This window comes from Dermacentor albipictus, chromosome 6, assembly GCF_038994185.2.
Source record: "Dermacentor albipictus isolate Rhodes 1998 colony chromosome 6, USDA_Dalb.pri_finalv2, whole genome shotgun sequence".
Taxonomy (NCBI): Eukaryota; Metazoa; Arthropoda; class Arachnida; order Ixodida; family Ixodidae; genus Dermacentor; species Dermacentor albipictus.
This window is the reverse complement of record NC_091826.1, coordinates 14,200,744-14,221,802: the sequence shown is the minus strand read 5'-3', so window position 1 is coordinate 14,221,802 and position 21,059 is coordinate 14,200,744. Positions and strand designations below refer to the sequence as shown.

Below are 21,059 nucleotides of genomic sequence, written 5' to 3'. Positions count from 1 at the left end.
GACGCCAGTTGTACCCGTAGCGCCCACGCCTTGAACACAACACCTATTTATGCCCGTGCTAACAAATTCATGTGCAGATTTTTTCCACGTACAACAGAACTTTGGAATTCTCTACCCGGTAACATTCGTTCACTATCACTAAAATATTTCATAGGCGCCACTGGTAGGCATTTGGCTAACTGGTAAAGCGTTTCTTTTTGATCATTCATCTTTTTGTGTTTATAGGTGTTTTAATGTGTAATGTATAGTAATGTATAATGCTCTCACTCCTGCTATGGCCATATATGGGGGTGCAGTATAAATAAATAAATAAATAAATAAATAAATAAATAAATAAATAAATAAATAAATAAATAAACCATATTCAGAAATCCTGTTCAGGACCTAAGATGCGCTGCCACCTGTCGAATTCGCTTCACCCGTAGAACAAACTGCCGCAGATGGGTAGCACTTCCTTAATCCGGTTAGTAAGTACAATTTCCCCTATGTTGTCCTCGGTGTCATTGTTTATTCGCTTCTAATAATATGATTTGCACACACTCTCACACACACACATACGCACACACACACACACACACACACACACACACACACACGCACACGCACACGCGCACACACACACACACACACACACACACACACACACACACACACACACACACACACACACACACACACACACACACACACACACACACACACACACACACACACACACACACACACACACACACACACACACACACACACACACACACCGCCAGCTGTTACACCACCGGTTAACGCCAACTGATATGGGTAGGGGTCCATACAAGTCGATGCCAACGAGTGCAAAAAGGAGCCTGAAAACATGGTACAGGTTGGAGCAGTCCAGCTGGAGGTGAGGTCACTCGTTTGTGGTGTTGGCAGCAGGAGCAGGAAAACACATGTATCGCTACGCTGCTTGCAAGTCCAGGCCAGGAGAAGCGACCCTGGATGCGTTTATAGGTTTTATGGTGACCAGAGTGACCGGCTGTGGACTCGTCGTGACAGGCCTCCAGTATCTGGGCCCGAAGTGATCGGGGAACGACAGGAACTAGGGGTGTTCTTCGGAATGAAACACGTATCGGTGTAGGAGCGAATTTTCGATCTTGACGTTCTGCAACCGCCAACGGAGCCGAGAGTAGTTGGAAAGGAGGATCAGCGGAGCCGTTTCTCCATAATGGAGTGACCGTAGCAGTCACTACGTTGGTTAGATCAGAGTCGGTCGAGAGCTGCGAGTGAACGAACCACAGTATATATATATATATTCATAGAAATGGAGGCCGTGTACGTCCGCAACGTTACACCATTCAAAATTTTTCGTAAGTGCGCGCCTTCGTTTCTGCAATTACATATATATATATATATATATATATATATATATATATATATATATATATATATATATTGCACACACGACTGCCGCTGGGGAAGAAAGGAGGAAAATGACGCGGAAGGAACCCAAACAACCTAAACTATGAGGTGCACAGAAGCACAGCTAAGCAAGGCAAAACGCCCAGCGGCCGCGCGGAGGGTCGAAAGAGCGCGCACCTGGGGGACCTCAAGATGCCAGCGAGGGCGGAAGACAGCTGTCTCTTTGCGGACGAATCTCCGAAAGGAAAGAAGTCAACGACGACGCTCCCTAGAGTGCGTTAACCTTGACGGCGGCCGCCGCCGAAGCCAAAGACGAGCCTCCTTCGTCGGGTCTTCTCGCCTTCGAAGCGCCCCGGAAAAAGGAGGCGGACAGCTCGCCGACCGTGAAAGAAGCACTCAGCCAAATTTCGCAACGCTTCCTACAGTTCTTACCTCTCTGCTCGTCTCGTCGGCATTCTTGCCACTGCCGTTCCTTTCTTTAGTTTCTCGGCAGTTACAACAAGCAAAAAAAAAAAGAACAGTGAGTCGCAGCCCGAACGTGGATGGGAAAGCGCGACAGGGACGAATTTTTGTATTATTTCATTTATTTAGGGCTTGATCAGGACCTCTTGCCACTGGGAAATGCATTTGTCTTCCAGGTAACCTTATTTCTTATTTGGCCGGTGATGCTAATTGGAAGCGCAGCTGTAGGATTCATTTTGTGGTGGCGTCTTCAGCCTGGCATTGATTTCCGGGGACCTTATCTTTCCTGTCCGTAAATCTGGGCCCATATTCACGATATGTTTCCTGCGTAAGAGGGTTTCCTAATACTTTTCTAATAGCACCCATCATTTGTGGCAGTGATAGGCGTAACAAGATCGCTGTCGCCTGGCTACCGACTCGTGGACGGCGCGTACTTAATTAATACAAGACTTGCAAATACGACCTTTGTGTATTGTTTTGAGGATCAGTATTATAATTATCATCTCATTTTGAAGGGGGGCGGAGGGCTACTGTAACGGCGCATACTTGCTATTATTGCACTGAAGTGAGGTAGAGCAAAAAAAAAGGTAAAGAAAGAATGTCTGGCTTAAAACTTAATTTGCATAATAATGAACTGCAGCGGAAAACTTCTTATGGTATTAGGGTATTACTCAAAGCTAGACGTCACTTTGATTTAACTACTTTGATCCCTTTATATTAAGCATTCATCGCAGTCACCTTAATTATTGTATTGCTTCCTGGGTTCAAAAAATGTCATTGCCACTTTTCTTCTCTCCAACATGTACAGAATCAAGCCATTCGCATTCTCACCTGGAGTAACCGCATACATAAGTTACTGGTCTGTGCCGGAAACTGCACATACTGAATAAGGAGAATCTAATCAAATTTAATGTTTGCATATTTGATTATCAAGCAGTTAAAGATCAAAGCCTTCTAAAATTTTTTCTTATCCAACACCTTACTAATTCAAATATTACGCGCTTCTCCTACCATTATAATTTTACACTCCCCAATGTACGAACTAACTATGGTTCTCAAAGAGTAGCATTTGTTTTAATGAAACATTGGAATTATTAGCCTTATCATGTTAGGTGTGCCTTTTCTATATCGTCATTCAAGCATCAGCTTCGCAATTTCATGGTTAAACTACAGCACCGTTTATTGAATATGTATTTTAAACATAAATTCAACTCTGTTTTCTTGAATGCTGTTGGCATCGTTTCCTACTTCAGCTTATGCCTTATCCCTATATTTTTATATTTTCCATTGTATTATTGTTTTGCCTCAATATGTACGGGTACTTGTATTTTTGTATTTTTTATATTCCGCTTCTTCTTTTTTTTGCTGTTAAGTAGTATTGGTGTTTTTCTTTTAACATTATAAAATGTACCCCCTACAGTGTTTACGCTATGGGACCTTTCTTTCTGTACTATACTTCTGTATCTGCCCTAAGTATTCAATAAACAGAAACAAACAGAAAAAAAAACTGTTGTTTCGTAAGCCTCGCACTATATTTATGTATACATTCGAGGTCGTTTGCTATTGCGTGTCTGTATTCGGATGATGCGGATGCGCTGTGTACACTCTTAAGTAAAATTACACCATTTTGCCACACAACAATAATCGTCATCTGTCTTGTCCGCATTTCCTTTCTTTAACGCTGCGAGCCCGGTACTTCCAAGACACGAGCGGCATGTCGGTTATCAGCATGACAGGGCATTCTCGACTGGAAAGTAGCGAGCGCAGCGTTTTCAAGAAAGGAAACGCAAGCACGACAGATGACGATTACTGTTGTGTGGTAAATATACACCCCAAAGGGGGTACATTTGCTTAAGGGATTATAGGACTGTCATTTCACTAAAGTAGGTGTATTACGTTCTTTGGTTGAAGCTAATGCGACAGGTCCAGGTTTCGCCACTAGCACTCACCGTGGTAGCCAACTTGTCTGGTGCAACTGTAATGTGTCAACGCCAATATCAATACAACCATACATCAAGCGTCCCATTTTCGTTTTTCTTCAATTTGTGTTTCAATCCCTCTTCCGCGCGTTCCTGTTTTCCCACTGTGGCAATTCAGTGCACCATTGCTTACTTAAGCTTACTGCTCTCCAACAGCCCCATTTTATCTCCGTGGTTTCGGCAAGGCTGCACGAATTGATAGCGGTGCAAGCAGTGCAAGTGAGCGCGCGTATGCTTGGCAATTCGTTTTGGACCGACGTCTGCCGCCTTTTGCTGGGAATTTCCACACGACATCAGGAAAAAAGCGCAGGCCCGCCTATCGTAATCGTTTTGTGATGGTCGGAAAACCTATTTGGGTCGGTCGAAGTGACGGAGCAAACAAATTTCCGAAATCGAGCAAGTGCAAGAAAAACAACAACAACACGATGAAATAAAGGAAATAAGCGAGCCTATTGAATTTTTCTGCCAGCCCGATACCTGATCGTTGCGGCGTTTTCTGCTGTGTCTTTTGCCCTCTGAGCCGAGACTGTTTTGATGCAAATTCCTTGCGTGGCGTGTGTTCAGGACACACATGAAGCCAAAAAGTGTTTCGTTTTTTCGTTCTTCTTGCGAACCGGTGTAATGGGTTAGCGTTCTATCAGGCTACAAAATAAAATGACTCGAAAGGCTGGGCGTTGGCTCTTACGCATTTTGTATTGCGTTTGTGCCATCTCAGTCATAGACAGTCCTCTGAGAACCTCCAGTGTTGGTCGCAGTTTTGCTTCTCGATTTGAAGGATGTGTATCTTGGATCGTCTCACGAACTTTGTTTTCCTATTGAGCTATGACCGGCGTCCCGACTTTGCGCGATTCGATGGCTTCAACAATCGAGACTGACAGGAGGGTTTCCGTACGTCTGGGATGAATATTTCATCGCCTAGCCGACTTGCTTCAGGCAATTCGTGACTTGAGGGAGCTGGGTGTGTGAAGGGAACGGCATAAACTTTAACAATGGCGCATTTGCGCAGCTGCTTCTGACAGAGACAGACTGCCAGGCAGGACTTGCAAAACTCTTTAGACATTGAAATCTATAGGCCGGGGAATATGGCAAACGCTAAACTGGCATGAAGTCACATACGAACCAACGCGCCGAGTCAGAGATAGCGTCCTTGCCACTCGCACTTGTCGTTGGTCGAGGTTGGCGACGATAACGGCTTTATCATTGCTTGTTTGATTCATCAATTTGAGTTTCTCTTTGCTTCTCTGGCTCCCATTTGTAACAATGCAATCTTGTAGAGGGAATAGACCGACAGCCAGGTGCCAAGAGGCGAGAATAAAAGAAAGCCGAGAAAGAAATTTTAGTGAAAGACAAAGGAACAAAGAAATGAGGCTCTTGTCATGGCGGGCCACCCATAGTTCTAGACGTGGGCGGTAAATCTGTGCACGGTACTAACTCGAGCCGCCCTAAACAAAAGCAGGAAAATTTCGAACATGTCACAAATTTAGAAATGACAGCAGTAGCTGGAGTCTAGTGCCGAGTCATTGGGGGAAGTGATCCTCGGTAGAATTCGTTTCAGGGCAGTCTGTCCAAAGGGATAACATGGAAGTATTCTGGTTTGCCGGAAACATGGCAGACACATCGACATTTGTAATAGATGAGTTATAGCACCGAAATAAGTTCTCATCATTTTACATTTCCCGCTTCTTGTGCTTCTTTTCGCCTTGTGTGTTGTGCATGTTTGAAGGGTGTGGGGAGAGAAACTTTCTTTCATCTAACGGTTGTCAAAGATATCTTTTTTTTTTTCATGTATATAAAACGGGATCAAGAATTTGTAGGGTGCTGTTACGGTACCTGAAATCGGCATATCTCTACAGTCGGTTATAGAGTTCGTGCGCAGCTTCGAGTGGACAAGCAAGTAGTGCTCTTTCTCTCTTATTTCTTCTATCATTTCATCCTCGTATGCCTTCTTCCCCCATGCAGGGTAGCAGATCGGACGTGCGTCTGGTTTACCTCCTTGCCCTGCCTCGCTTCCCTCTCTCTTCGTGTGATTTGCGCGGAGTGGCCCGCGAGAGAGCGTCGCTGAACGGTAGCGGAACAACTAGTGTTTCGCGATTGTAACCTTCCGTGGTGCGGCATACGGCTTCTTAGTGGCACGCACACATAGACGCAATCCGCTGAGAAACTTTCCGTGTACGACTCAGTTTTACTGACCAACGTATTCGACCAGAACATGCTACGTGAAAAATTGAGAGCTTTTTGATTACCAATAGCCCCACCAGATTGATATATATGATAATATTATCTGGATGAAGCGGCAAGCTTCTGTATCTTATCATATTCTGCTATTACCAATTGAACTAAATCACCAGTAGACTCGAGGCATGTTTGTTAACAAAAGGACAAACTGTAGGCAAGAAAAGCAGAGAACTAGGCTGGCACTATTTTCGCTGGTTTCCAAAATGAACTTTGCCAACTTACTATTTGAAAACTCTACAGTCTAATGATGATGCCTTCAGCCAATATTTCTTCCAGTGAAGCTTGCCAAAATGTTCTTGCCTCCATTGGATATGATAGCAGCGTCGTCGCATCTTCGTCGCATAAGGTTATTACCGTCTCAAAACTTCGCGCATGGTCATGAGAGACGCCGCAGTGGAAGGCTCCGGATTAATAGTTACCGCCCGGGGCTCTTCGGCGCGAACTGAAAGCACAGCAGACCAAACATCTTGCGCTCGGCGTCCATAGGAATGTGGCCGCCACGTCCTTGAGTCGGACCAGCGACTTCTTGCCAAGCGGCGCAACGTCATGGCCACTCAGCCACCGCGGCGGAAGTAGTTAGGGTTGCATCCATCTCTGTATATGGGTGTGGGTGAGATATCTCTGGTAGCACGCTGCACGTGTACATGTGAATGAGATCTGGTTACGTCATCCGTCGAGCTTGTATTCTGGAATAACTTCCGAGAGAAGAGTTTCTGTTGTAACGAAATGAAGTCAATTGCCCCTAAGGTCTCAAATGAAACTGCTAGTAATTTGGACAGTGCTTGAGGTTTTCTGTTGCTACAAGATCACTTATGGCACGTTCCACTGGCCCCTTTAGAGCGTGCTTTAGAGTGCTCTGACGAGATGGCTTATATTTGGCTGGTCCAAATCGAGTACTCGGAACACATTCGACTGATTTATTCAGAGCGCCGCGATCCATGTCAGAGCACTCGGAGGCGCTCTCCGCTTCGAGCTGCGAGCGATACTGAGATTCAATGCAATTCCGGTAAAGTGGCTTCTCAGGTTTCTCTGGGAACAAGTGAACGTCCAGCTGGGTCGCGCTTTCCCAGGCTCGAATCCCGAGGGGCTCTCGCATCGGTTTAAACCATGTCCTAGTGTTTTAGATACCAGTCGAATGCATCATTAAATTCATGCCGATACGTGTCCTGGGTGCAGGTTCTTTAAGTCGTAATGATCAAGCGCAGTGGTCATTTGGCAGAGTAGCCAATGTAACAGGGCAAGTAATTGTTACTCTTCTTTTGCGGTGTCGCCACGCACTTCACCAAAGGTAATAGCAGGCAAAGGAAGGTCAACGAAAAACAACAAACGTACAGGGAATGTATTGTAGCCCAGAAAAAGACCGACTGCTTCGCTCATTCTTATAGATAACCGGCAGATTAAGGTAAAAAAATATGAGACGTCTATAGTTAAGGCATGACCACTCTTGCTAGAGTTGTTGACCGGAGGCCTTTTTGTCGCTCTTAGAGGCCATTAGAGAGCAGAAGTAATGTCAAACACTGGGGCCGAGAGTGCTGGTCGAAGAATCGGAAAAAAGAAGCTGTAGGAAGTGGGGCGAGACGGGATGACAATATTTATTATAGCGCTCGATCGTAGCGCAAGAGTGCAGTGCTTTTTGCATTGACGCTGGAAGTCCGCTTCTTTAATATCTGTAGCTTGCACTTGCGTTTATGCTGTCCTTCAGTTAGAATCGCGACTTAGGTGGTGGCAATTGTGCTAACATAAATTATTGTGCTCATTTTCGCCTTATCTTTTTTCTTTGCGGGTTCATGGCTTTCTGCTTTTTTCTTTAATCGGAAGAAAAAAAGTCCGCGCTCGCAACACTTTTTATTTATCCTTTAAGCAGTGTTTGTATACACTCTTTTTCCCGACGGTATAGATCTGCCGAGTTGTGGCGGTGATGAACCTGATGGAAGCGGCTGAGTCATTTGCAATTTATTGTATAAGTTCAATTCACGTGTGCCTTTTTCCTCTATACTTCTGCGAGAAAGCGAACTGCATTGATGTCTTCTGCACAACTTTGACTAAACTTTTGATTATTCCGTTTTATATATCGACTGAAATAACTACAGCGTGGTCTTTAATGCAGATGAAACGCTACGTCACCACACAGCGCACCTGCACACAGCACACCACCATCACCACACAGCAGCCTGCCTGAGAAAAGTGTGTGCGGTAGTGATATGTCATCAGAATAGCCTCTACAAATATCTGCGCAACTGGAAATGCTGAGCTATTTTCATAGTCAACTCTTCAGGCCGGGAGCGTCTGTGTCCGTAAGGTGGAGGGAACAAGGGTTGAAAGTTTTCAAATGACAAAAGATGATATACTCAATCGGTTTTTTTGAGAACGCACCTTTTTTCCTTTATTTAGAAATAAGGCAAGGTCCCATGACTCGTAGTATGCGGATGCCGGCTAGTGCAGCTCAAAAGACGTTTATCAGGCATTTTATAGATAAAGCAAAAACACTTTTGGCGCAGCAACGGACTACAGCAGAAGTACCGATTAACCAGTGGTCTGGCGCAGTTCTGATGTCGAATGAACTCCTTCAGAGGCTTAGGACGATCACATCCAGGACCTTGGTGGGAGGGGTGAACGCGCTTAGAAACGTTCGTTAACTTCGGCGTGGTCAGTGGCCCAAATCGTACTTTTAGTGACACGCTATACTTGACCAAGCTAATGCCATTGCCGTCGAACTCTTGACGACGCACTGCTACTCTTTGTTGTTATTACACACCGATTCTTCTGATTTTTTTTCCCGCGAAACGACTGTTCAGTGTCTAAAAGTTACTCGCACATGTGATGGGCGAGATGACTGTCACCAGCAAAAAGACCTCTGGCCACAAACGGCGTTCGAGACGACCATTCGAACGGCCCTGACGCCAAGCCGCGTCGCCGAGAGTTGACCTCGGCGCAAACGAGGCGAAGGGAAAAGCTCGCGGGCCCACACAGGTGAACGCTCTCTCCGGAGAGGACACCTGCGGACACTGATTGCCCAGGCACGACAATGACCCCATGCGAGGAAGGGGTCACGACGCGCATGAGCTAATCTTGCGCCCTTTGTCTCTTTGTTGCTGTAATAAACAACAAACGCTGCGCGACCATGCTTCTTACTGGGAAACGGAGCACGAAGTTATGGACGCAGAACAGGCAGTTGTTTACGCACTAAGCCATTTATGTGTGAGATTTCCGTACTTTCATGAAAGGCACACGCTTGAGGCGCAAAGGAAATCGCTTATACTCCAACTCTAAAGAATGCACTCTTACGCGTTCTTTTTTTATTTTCCTTGTAGAAGAAGCAACGATTGGTTTCTTTGCTCAGCAAAACAACATTTCAGGGTTTCCTCTAACATGAAGAATGTTTGTTGTCGAAGTTGTTAAGGAGGTATCCAGTCCCGCGCTCACAGTAACATTTCTTACGCTAACACTGTTCATAAAAGTAGCTGCTACTTTTCCCTTGTGTTGGACTCATTATCGTAGGCGGTCCCCTAATGTTAAGTAGGTTTTCCGAACGAAAATCATTATGAATTCGGCCTTGCTCTTCCACCAAACTCAAAGAATATTCGTTCAGGTTGTAAACACAGAACCAGTAACGCTTCGGAAAGCTAGTTTAAATCAATTTGTTACCCGGTTAGTGACAGCATTCTTTTAAAAATGTATATGCAATTTCACCTCGCTCTGCGTTTGTCAAATACCTAATTTAGACGAACCGTAATAGTAATGCATTGACTTGTCAATCCGGCTAAGTAAGCAGTGTTTCTCAAGTTAGTGGAAATGCTGGTACCAGTGTTATACGTAGTTGGTTCTGGATTTATTTAATTATAAGCTCAAGCTGCCAATCTCGATTGACAGACAACACGATCCACATTGCGCCAGTACTCATGTACCCCCCGCTGCTCCAGTAGTCTTCGTCGTCTACAGTTAAATTTTCATTTCGCTTACGACTCATCGGTGCGTTTTCTACACAAGGGACGCAAAGAAAAATGATCCCTATCGCAGAGCGTACCCTGTAAATTGCTGCAACAGTTTTTGGAACTGCATCATTTGATCCTGTCAAGCAATACTGAGAGCTAAAAAAGGCCTATGCTCAAACAAGCGTGCCCTAATTTCTCTTAATTGCTTTTCGTAATAGAATGCGTTTTAAGCTTTCGGGAGCCAATTATTATTGCAGTTGCAATGGCTTCCCCGGGGCTAACAAGAACTGCTGGGGCAATAGCTTGCGCAATTTAGAAGGCTCTCGCTCGTCAATTTTGCTTCCCGTTGCTGTCATGGTACCGTGCGCTTCGAATGGGATCGATGATATTGCAACCTGCTGCGCCGTTTCGAGTGTAGTGGAACGATGCGTATACAGCAATTTATCATCGTCAATATTGCAAAATGTGCCGGAATTAAGCGCACTGTTTCGGCATCTCTTTCTTTCCGGTTGTCAACCACGAATTCTTTCTGCCTCCAAAATGCTGTGCTCGATTGACTCAGCATATCGCGAACGTTCAGTGTACTATATTTCGCATGTAAAACAAGCTATCGAGTCAATTCACACAAAAATCAGATACCAAGGGTAAATTGCATTTTAATCGGTGCACATTAGTTGAATTCCGATAATAACCCCATTTTGAGTTATTCTTAAATATGTAGGCACGCATGTATGTCTGTCTGCATGAATAGATGTATTTAAAATGTAAACTGAAATTGTGCGATAATATTGTAATACGCTAGGCATTATGTGATTAAGTCGTAGCAAGTAAGGTGCTCTCAGAGCTTCAAGCTCAAACGACACTACTGCGTTTGTTTTTGTTTTTGTTTGTTCGTTTTTTTATTGCTTTGTTTAGACAGTACGTTTTCTAGGATGTAGGGGGCTAAAGGCAGATGCAACTGCCTGACAAAGGCGCCTCTTGCAACTGGCAACGGCCCCCCTTGCAATGTCCCCCCTTGACGAAGGCCCCCCTTGCAAGATGCAGCTGCCTGACAAAGGTCTTCGAGTCCTTGCTATACACCTGTGAGACATTTCGCGATTCCAATCAATGCGCGCATGCGCCAGCAATTTATCGTCAGCGAATGTCAATTCCACAGGAATATGGGTTCACTGCACACTTAAATATAATTGGAGCAGAATGCTCGCCACCAGTTCTTTGAGCGCAATCTGCGGGTATAGAGAAAAGTGTTCTCGTCGAGCAAAGTCATTTTCGAGAAGGACTCGTGCTTACCGCAACGTTTTTCATGACTAGTGCTTCGTCTGCGGCCACGGAGCACTGCTGATGTTTTGGATAATATAAGCAGTGTGCATCGAAGGGTAAGGTGTAGTTGCCGTATGCAAATATGCATAATAGATTCGAGATTGGAGCAGTGGAAAAAGAACCATTTCGGTGAGGAGCGAAATAAAGTGAAAAATAACAAAATCGGCGTCACTTTATTGGGCACCATCATACAAGAGAACATCATAAGGAAGAAACTGCAGACGGAAACGTTGAATCTTGGTAAACAAGTTTACCGTGTAAATTATTATGGCGTCTGTCGTTGAAAGTGTCTGATGACGGCTTCTGCGGGTGCTTGCATCGTTCAAATGTACACTGTGTGCACCTTAACTGTGGGTCGTTTCGTTGAAGTGGTGGCGGTGATGTGAGTTCAGGCTTTAAGATTGTGCTTGACATCAGCCAATTTTCGAGCAAGCTCATTTTGGACATGGTATCAACCCGTAGACATTTTATTAGATAACTCGTCCAACGGCTTCGGTGATGCTTACGAGTTTACCCGTATTCTCATATACATTTACTTGAGTTCGTGGTCGCGAATTCATATGCATTTTCTGTTGTTATTGGTAACACGAAGAATGAAGAACCTCTGCGATGAGTCTTATTCAGCCACACTTGCACACTATCTACGGGTGGCTCTGCTGAATTTAGACGCCCCAATACTACATTTTTTTTTACTGCGAATAGTTTAGCTTTCAACATGTTGCCTTGAAGTGTAGTGTGATGAGCTTGCTTCTTGCGTTCGATTAAGTGCAGCGTGAGTAAAAGGATATAGGGCAGCGTGAGAAAGAGGGTATAGCAAGCTGAATAACCACGCAGAGAAATAGTCCGGAGGCCTACTCTGGAAGTGGGTAAGCTGGAACTGACATTGAAAGAAATGGGAAGGAAGAAAAATGAGTATTGAAACTTAAATTAGCGCCCAAGATACTGAGGCGGAAAATTCCACTATCACAGTCTATCTCAGGAAGCCAACTAGCGGTCTAGCTGGATTTAACGTATGCGTCCGTTGCTCAATAAATTGAATTCTGGAGTTCCGTGTGCATAACCACGATATAATTATGAGGCATGCCGTATTGGGCGAGTGCAGATTGATTGGAACCACTAGGAGATCCTTTACCGCAGGCGTAAGTATAACTGCACGAGCGTTTCTTAATGCGACCGTCGCGGCTGCCATCGTACCCGCCACCTACGTCAATTGTGACCGTCGTGTTAGTTCTCACGCAGAATGTGTTTATGTATGCAAAACATTTGGGCAGCGTCCGAACTTCCACTGTATAATGCATGATTCTAATCTTCTACTAAAGGCGGTGTCTAAGTTTCTTGTATGGTGGGTGTTAAAAAAAAAAGAAGAAAGAAACACGATGAAGTTTTTTTTAAGAATTACTGGCTGTGCGGTGGTTCTAGGTTGGTCTAAAAATTGTTTGTTTGTCTTTTTGGCTCTTGCAGCGGTATCGTGTCCACCCCCGGCCGTGCCTTTATATGCCACAGTGAGTTTCACAAACGGTGAGCTCTCACCGGGTACAGTAGCCACCTACACCTGTGATCCGGGTTACGAACTGTTTGGGTAAGTCCTCGTCTAAGAATTCTAACTAACCTAGACTTGTCTATAATGATGTGCTGTGGCATGGTGGTCTGACACCGGCTGAGGCGCCATGTTTGTTTTTGCTTAAGAACGGTATCGCTTGGTAAAAATTATGGCTCAACAAAGTCCGCCATTTGCACAATGCTTACATCTGCTGCAGTACAGAATAGTAATTACCCTAATGACTCGGTTGACGTAGGGTGTAATATACAGAGCGAAGCCACACAAACGCTATTTAGACGCGAGGTACTAGTTAGTGTTAGTGTGTTCAAAGCAGCCATTAGCTTGAGAACTTGAAAGCTATAAGACGTCTTCAATGATAAGTTTCCTTGCAGGGCAAGAAATAAGAAACATTGTAAGTGTTCTGTTTGTTTGCAATTTGTGTTTTTCTGCCCCTTGTTTACTTCCTGGGTATAGGCATAGTTGATGCATATCTCAATGTACGAGGGGGACGGTGTTCAAGTAGCGCCAGAAATTGAGCACAGTGGCACGATAAATGCTCGATGTTCTCTTCGCTGCCGCAGACATCGCGCGCAGCCTATTAGTCATTGCAAGAAATGTAGTGTAAGCTGATGTCCAACAAGACTGTGGAGCTACCTTTATGCTTCTTGAGGGCGACTGACCTGTGCGAACATCTTTGATCTAGGGGTGCCCTTCCCGAGCGTGCGAGAACTCACAGCATCTTTCATTATTTCCTCTCTCTCTTTCTCATCTTTTCATTCCCGTTTTTTCGTCCCCCAGCATAGGGTTTTGAACCAGTCAGTCTTCCGGTTAACATACCTGCCTTCTCCCTTTCTTTCCTCCTGCTCCAGAAAAGCGCTTTCAGGAAATGAAATCTTATCAACAATGTGCATTATATTTTGCAGACTTGATGGTCACATTGGATCTATGTTGCTTGTTTTGTCGTTTTATTTCCGTAAACGGACTGAGAAGTCGGTGCTGTCACCTACCAGACAACTTTTGTATCAGCTGCTGGATATATAAAATGATAGTAAAACTGCTTAAAATGTGCTAAATTTCAACTATAAGACAACAAGGATTTGGTTTTCTTGTATTTTTTTATTGTTTTCAAACGCGAAAATTAGTATTAGCCAGTCGCAAGCTACATATCCTACTAGCATGAAAGTTGAAACTTGTTTCTGGGAATTTTTCTTTTGTACCCGGATTGCGATGGCCATCAGCACATAGTTGCCTCTTGCAGGGCAGACTAGCCTTAACGAAAATGGTAAAATCTCTTGTGATCAGAAGGTAATGAACGTGAGAACTTTCCATTGTACTAAATGAACGCTTTGCAGTTACTAATCCCAGAGGTAGCACAGGCGCAAGTGGCGCCACTGTGGTCCCAGTGGAGCAGTGAAAATTATTCGCCCAGCTTTTGTTCCCAGTGGAGAGGTGAAGGTAATACCTTCTCGTGAAACCTCAAAGAGGTATTTAGTAAGCGATTACTTCGAACACGATTATAAACAATTGAGTACACTGGGACTTAACACTCGCGAAGGTATCCTTTGACTCATTGAAATGGGAAGCCATAACGCGGCTATTGCGTTTACGTTATTTTGCTCGACAGCCCTCGATCTTTAACCAAGGTGGTGCGTAAATGAGTGCTTGATTCGCAGAATAGACAACTTCTATGTCAATCATCAGACGTATTGTGTGTATTCAGGAAACAATAACAGGCACAATTCAAACCATGGAAACGTTGCAATCGAAAACGGAAAGCCTTTCTGGGACATTGTTAAACTGACGCAAGTCGGAAAACGCTCGCTAAAGCTAAAGTATCTTTACGAGCGGAAAAGGTGACACTTAGAATCTATTTAAAGTAGCAACAAGGCTTCAGCGAGCTTCGCGCTTATTTGGGGTTGTTGAAACTTCTTACTTCGTACAATTTTTCCCCTCCGAGCATTTGATCGCAGAAGAAAAATTAGATTACCGCAATTGTTGTGTAAGAAAAAACTACGAAAATCGTTTATTTGAAAGCTTACTAGCTGCCCCGGATATTCGATTTTGCGCACTGCAACTTGGTAGACGCTATTGAAGAAAAAAGAAATGAAGAATGCATTGGAGTTGTACCACCTTACCATTGAGCATTGAAGTCTCGCTTTAAAGGGCAACACAGAAGCTAAAGAAGGTGCCGTAGTAGAGGATTCCTGGTTAGGTTTAACTGGCCGATGTTGTTTAGTTCGCAGCCTAAGCTTGGCACACAAGCGTGTTGCAGATTACGCACTAGCGATGCGACTATTACGGCTAGTAATCGAATCCGCGACGTCGTGCTTATCAGCGTGTCCACTCGAGAGGGCTGTCCCACGATTTTTTACGATGGATATTGAAGATGTCGATCTCTGCTTGAAACGACAATAAAACATACTAACTCAATGAAGCTCTCTTTTTATGTATAAAAACAAAAGAAGATCGCGCTGCACACTGGTACGATACATATTGAGTTGGAATACAGCTAATAATCACTAGAAAGGCAGTGGTTAACGCTTTGTTGAGGGAAAAAAATAGAGAAAGTTCTCAGTAGCTTTGTTCCAACGTTGCTGCTCACACCTTCACGGGAGGCGAAGACATACAATACATTTTCAAGTACACTGCCGAGATTACTTTTTATTCTGAGCATGGAAACGGAATTTGAATGATGATAGGTGGGCATTAGTGGGTAGCTTAGTGTTAGCGTTCCCTTACTGAGACGAATGTATTACAATGTTACACTGAACAAGGCTGATCATTTCGACGCTTTATCAAGTCTTTACTCTGAATAACTATATGGAAAGAGCGAAATGCCGTAGTAGTGCTGCATTACACAGCATTACAATGGCCGAGGCATTCTATCGTGACTTGTTTCAATGTTGTTGCCGACACCGAGCACCAGAACAGATCACCATAACACCCTGGTGAAGTCAATGACTCGTTTGTTTTTAGTTTGGCAGCTGTTCTTGCTTTTAGAATCTGTGTTTTCTTTTTGGAAACCGTCCTTGAGTTGTGTTCTTTCGCCCATTACCCAGGTTAACAACCTTGTGACGTTTCTCGAAGGCTGTTTTACATTCCTGCATTTAAACTACGCCTGGAGGGCCGCTCGCCTATACCACATCGCTGAGGTTTTTGAACTCTCTGTTGTTTCAGCAAACAACTACGAAGTGATGGTCATTTGCCTTATTTCCTCAGCGAAAAGCGTAGCTTGCAAAACTAAAAATGCTGTCACTCTATTGCCAACGCAACACCTTGATTTAATGGTAAAAATAAGTACTCCAGTGCCAGCAGGTAACATAAGCTGTCATTTAAAGTGATGATGAAGGCGAACTGTGCACAGTAAACAACTTCAAGCTTAGGCTCTGTTCTTGGCATGTTTGTACAGGATTACGCTGCTTAATCTGGGCCCTGTTTTTTTTTGTTTCTTTCGTGTGCGTTTGCAAATGACGTTGAGTTGCCGTACGATTTGTCTCGCAGCTCAGCAACAAGGTCGTGTTCAGACCAAGGTCGATGGGTCGGTGGTCTTCCATACTGCGGTAAGTTGCTACGGTTCCCTGTAAAACTACCTCGGATGAACTAAACCACCGAGGCGAAAATTTAGATATATGAGAGATGGTGAAATCAGAAAACAAGGGGAAGTAAAACGAAACGCTCTAGCATGGTGTGAGACAGCAGTCAAGGGCAGAAATATGCTAATAATAGTGACATAACTTCTTTCGCTGTTCAAAGGCCGACAGGGAAAGCGTCCTGCAAAGAGTCACAGAATTTTTTTACAGAAGTTTAGCAGCGTATATTTATGTCCACTCTGCTAAGTAAACGCAAAACATGACCAGTTTTTTGTTTTGTTTCTGCAACTGCAATTTTGTTGTATTAGGCAACCCTAAAGCTATCTCCATGATATGAATTTTTGCTACAGAATTTTCCTTATTAATCGTTCAGTGTAATGACATTTGTATAACTCGAGGTGCCAATAAACCAAGCGATGTTGACAAATGTTTGTCGGTTGTGATTCAAAGGACTTGCGACGTTACCAATAATTAACCGAGCAGCCCCTCCTTTTTCTTATCCGGTAACGATGACGGCGCTTGTTTGCCATGTTCGAGCCCTACACACTTAACTACGTTTCAGATACGCTCCACTGAGTAAGTGAAACACATTTTCAAAAAGTGACGCTAACAAAGTGGAACCTACGTGGGACAAATGCACTTAAGTATCGGCTCTTCCATCGTTATAGATATAACGTTCACTAAGTAACAGGAACACCTTCATATTGTTTCACGTAGTTTCCACTAACTGGATTACACATCATAAAGGCTTTACTTACTCAATGGAACCTACGTGGTACGGACACCGTTAAGCTTCCGTTCTTTTGTGGGCATCCTTTCCACTGTTACTATGCAATGCTCTTATTTTCGTTCCACATTGGTTGTATGTTGCAACTAACGAAGTGTAAGATCCCAATCTCATTACGCATAAGTTCCGCCAAGTAAGTGGAAGATATCTATATTAAGGGTGTATACATGCTGATGGAACGAGAAACACTTCGATCTTCTTGCAGCGGTGAACGTGGCGTACGGCAAGCCGACGAACCAGTCGAGCACGGTTCGGGGCGGCGACTCGAAAAATGCCAACGACGGTGACCTGACGACGCTACACGAGAACCGCTTCTGCACCGAGACAAAACTGGAGAACGCCCCCTGGTGGCAGGTGGACCTGCTCCGACCGTACCAGGTCCGCGTGGTGCGCATTCTCACCAGGGGGTGCTGCGGTACGTGCCCCGTGCTTGGTTTAGGTTTAGCTTTGAGTTATAAATGGCGCGCACTCACTACGGCGAATAGTCCATTGCAATGACCGTAGTCATCATCGGTACCACTACCACCATCTATTATCCCACTACAGCACGAATGCTACTACAAGTGGCCTCTAGTTAGCCCGGTATTACTACAGCCCAACTTATTGCTGCGATAAGAAATCTCATAATTTCTTCGGACAATCTAATCCGCTGTCGCTTTCGACTGCGTCACTCTTCCCTTGCCGCCCGTTATGCGGCGTTCACAAGCCACTGGTTGCCTGCTCTACGCAAATCATGACACTGAACTTAGCTTTTTTGCTCTTTATTTCACATTTCGCGTGTCCCTTCTAATGCACCCGTTTTTATTCCTGCCTCTTAAGGTTACGCGTATCATTTCACACTTCATCGTTCTCTGCGAAGTTAATGTGAGGATGATGGGGATCCTTCAAAACACCGCATGGTTCCGCAGTAGGGGATGGGTCAGGAACCAGGAGGTTGCGCACACAGATAATTGCATAAAGGAATGAATGGACGGAAAACGTAAAACTGGGAGGAAACGAATAGTGTATCTTTGAAAAGTGATACACGATGAATGGATGAACACATTTAAAATAAGAAAAATATTCATAGAACAATTTAAACTTGAAGCAGTCATTTAAAATAACTGCAACAGGCAAAGTAATGAAACTAGGAATTAGCATGGTAAACGTTTTGTAGCTTGGATGAAATACCACACAGCGCCAGAAGCGTTCCTATGGCTAGTTATTTGTTTCCTTTTAAGATTCTTTGTTATCCTCCATGTTTCCGACTGATATTTCAGCAGTGGCAGCACGTGTCCGTAAACCGCACCCACTTCGTGCTGTCGCGGTGATACCTTGGTGATACAACCAATACATGTCTGTTCCCAATTATAAGATACAAACAGCACGCCGCAATGTGATTAGGCGTTCCTTTCTTTTCTGCTTTCTTCTTTGTTCTCACACAGTACTAATCTTTCTTTTGATTCGGAATTGATCTTGCTGCCTTTATTAAACGAATTATTATTATCTTTTTGCCGACGTTTCGTATCGCAATTGTCATTGTATTTTGAACAGCAGCACATGCTCTAATTACTCAGTGCCCCTCTTGACGCCTGTAAGGTATTGTAAGGTATTCCATAAATATTTAATTTCGCGCATTAGTTCCAATGATCAAAAGTAAACCCCCGTCGGCCATACGTTTTATGAAAGCACAAACTTTTCTACTGAGTATGACTGAGGGATTTCAACAACAAAAATGCAGCAACTACTACTTCTCAGTATGCGAGGCACATTTGGGAGACAGATACAATGAGAAGAAATTCTTGGACGTGACTGCCAACACAAGAAAAATCTGTTCGAAATCTTCACAATCTCTCACGTTGTTTTCTTCCGCAGGGCTCTTCTTACAGTATACATCTCACGTATTTAGGTGATACGTTTTCTTTAAGAAATAGAAATAAAGATGAGAAAAATTCGATTTTTGTCGGAAATTGCGTAACTTACGGCTGTAGCTTACTCATGAGTTTTCGAAAGGATTTACGCTTGAAGAAATAGAAAATGTGACGCAAGAGTGAAAGTTCAGGTCGTTTTGACAATCGCGAGTGCATATTTGCTTTTAATCTTTGCTATGTTAGTGGCAGACGCAATGAATAATTTGTAGGTTTTGTCGACGTTAGCGAGGCGTTAGATTCCTTTCTGAAAGCGTAAATATTACTTCAAGTATTTCAGTGATTTAATTTCTTATTCTCTCCAATTGATTGCCTCGCATTCATCAAAGACGTGAAGCTTCATTGTACATATATAATTAGTACTTGATGCAATTGCTCCAGCTGTGCTTCTTAAAAGAATAAATTTACTTCTGTAAGGCACAAGAAATAGCGATAGGGGCCTGACAAAGGCTTACCGCGAGGATAGAAGTAGCTTACAGTTGAAAACGATAACTATCAGGCATGGCAACAAGACGCAAAGAGGGTCAATTAGCAAAAAATTATTGCTTCAAGACGTGAATGAAGATCTGACAACACAAATGTTTCATCCAGTAAGATTTTTGTATGAGAAGCACGAAAGTGCAAGTACATTGAAATTTATATGTTAATACAGGCTTTATCAAAATTCAAGTATCAGTTAATAAGCAACAGGTGTTAGTGTCAGAGATACTAATAATTATAGGCACCGTTGCGTTCTAACGACCAGTCACCGTCCGCTACGAGATAAAAACCAGACCGATATCCCAAGGTAAAAAGATAGCAGTTCAGTATCCGCACCGTAATATATATAGAACCGAAGAAAGAGAAAATACAAGGAAAGAAGGAGCATAGACGCATACACTGAGAGGCATTACTTGGCCCAGCCTTGTTATCTGTACTATGCATTTTCTGGTCAAACAGCTCTAGTGCATGACTTAAATTTGGTGATCGGTAAAAAAAATATTGACATGCTCGTTTAACCAATTTCACGTCAGTGACACTCGATATTACACTGAAGCTTTTCCAAGCATGGTTCTTGCTCCTTGGTAACTGGTTGCGCAATTAAGTAATGTATACCACTCTGTGCCGTTTCCTACTACACACTGAGATAATTTGTTTTTGAAAATACAAATGCTAAACTGGTATTTGTAATCACGTCCTAGCGTGAAAGGCTTTTCTGCTCTATTTACGTCCGGATTCATAGGGCAATTCCTGAAACAATGAAAGAGACTTTTGCAGATATCGAAAACGCAAGTCAGTAAAATCCCCCTTAATTTACTTATCGCAACTCGCACACTACTTCGATGTAGGTCATGTAACACGCACACAGTGGCAGCGCTGATGAGCCTCGTGTCCGGCACGAACGGGGGGTACGTGGTAAGATATGCATATCAGTATGCACCACTCTTAAGAAGTTTACACCAGTTGGATCGTACCTTGTCCCACAACAATAATCTGTCTCGCCCGCATTTCCTTCCTTTAACGCTTCGAACCCGGTATACTCGCAACATCGCCGTTACAATATACAAAAGAAGTAGAAGCAATGCAAAATGGGGCCACAGTTGGTTTGGGCTGATTTTTTTCCAATAAATTAACGGCACGAAAAGATGATAAGCAATGGTCATCCTGAGCAGGCAAGATTAGGCTTGTAATGTACGATTTGGGTATACACTCTTAGACAAATGTACGCCCTTTGGTGTGTATATTTGGCGCACAACGATAAGCGTCATCTGTTTTGCTTGCGTTTCCTTTCTTGAAAACGCCTCGCCGGCTACTTTCTTGTCGGGAAGGCTATGTCATGCTGATAACGCGCATGCCGTTCGTTACTGGAAAGTACCGTGCTCGCAGCGTTAAAGAAAGGAAATGCGGACAACACAGATGACGATTATCGTTG

General features: G+C 43.8%; 1 protein-coding gene across 4 annotated transcripts in view; it reads left to right on the top strand.

The window, feature by feature from the left end:
• The window catches only part of fw (CUB and Sushi multiple domains furrowed), a 256,347-nt gene that overhangs the window by 162,151 nt on the left and 73,137 nt on the right, over positions 1 to 21,059 (top strand). For all 4 annotated transcript variants that reach the window (XM_070539928.1, XM_070539927.1, XM_070539929.1 and 1 more), the window contains exons 2-4: positions 12,785 to 12,902; positions 16,365 to 16,423; positions 17,446 to 17,655. In XM_070539928.1, the coding sequence (XP_070396029.1) occupies positions 12,785 to 12,902; positions 16,365 to 16,423; positions 17,446 to 17,655 (387 nt within the window). The remainder of the gene's footprint in view (positions 1 to 12,784; positions 12,903 to 16,364; positions 16,424 to 17,445; positions 17,656 to 21,059) is intronic.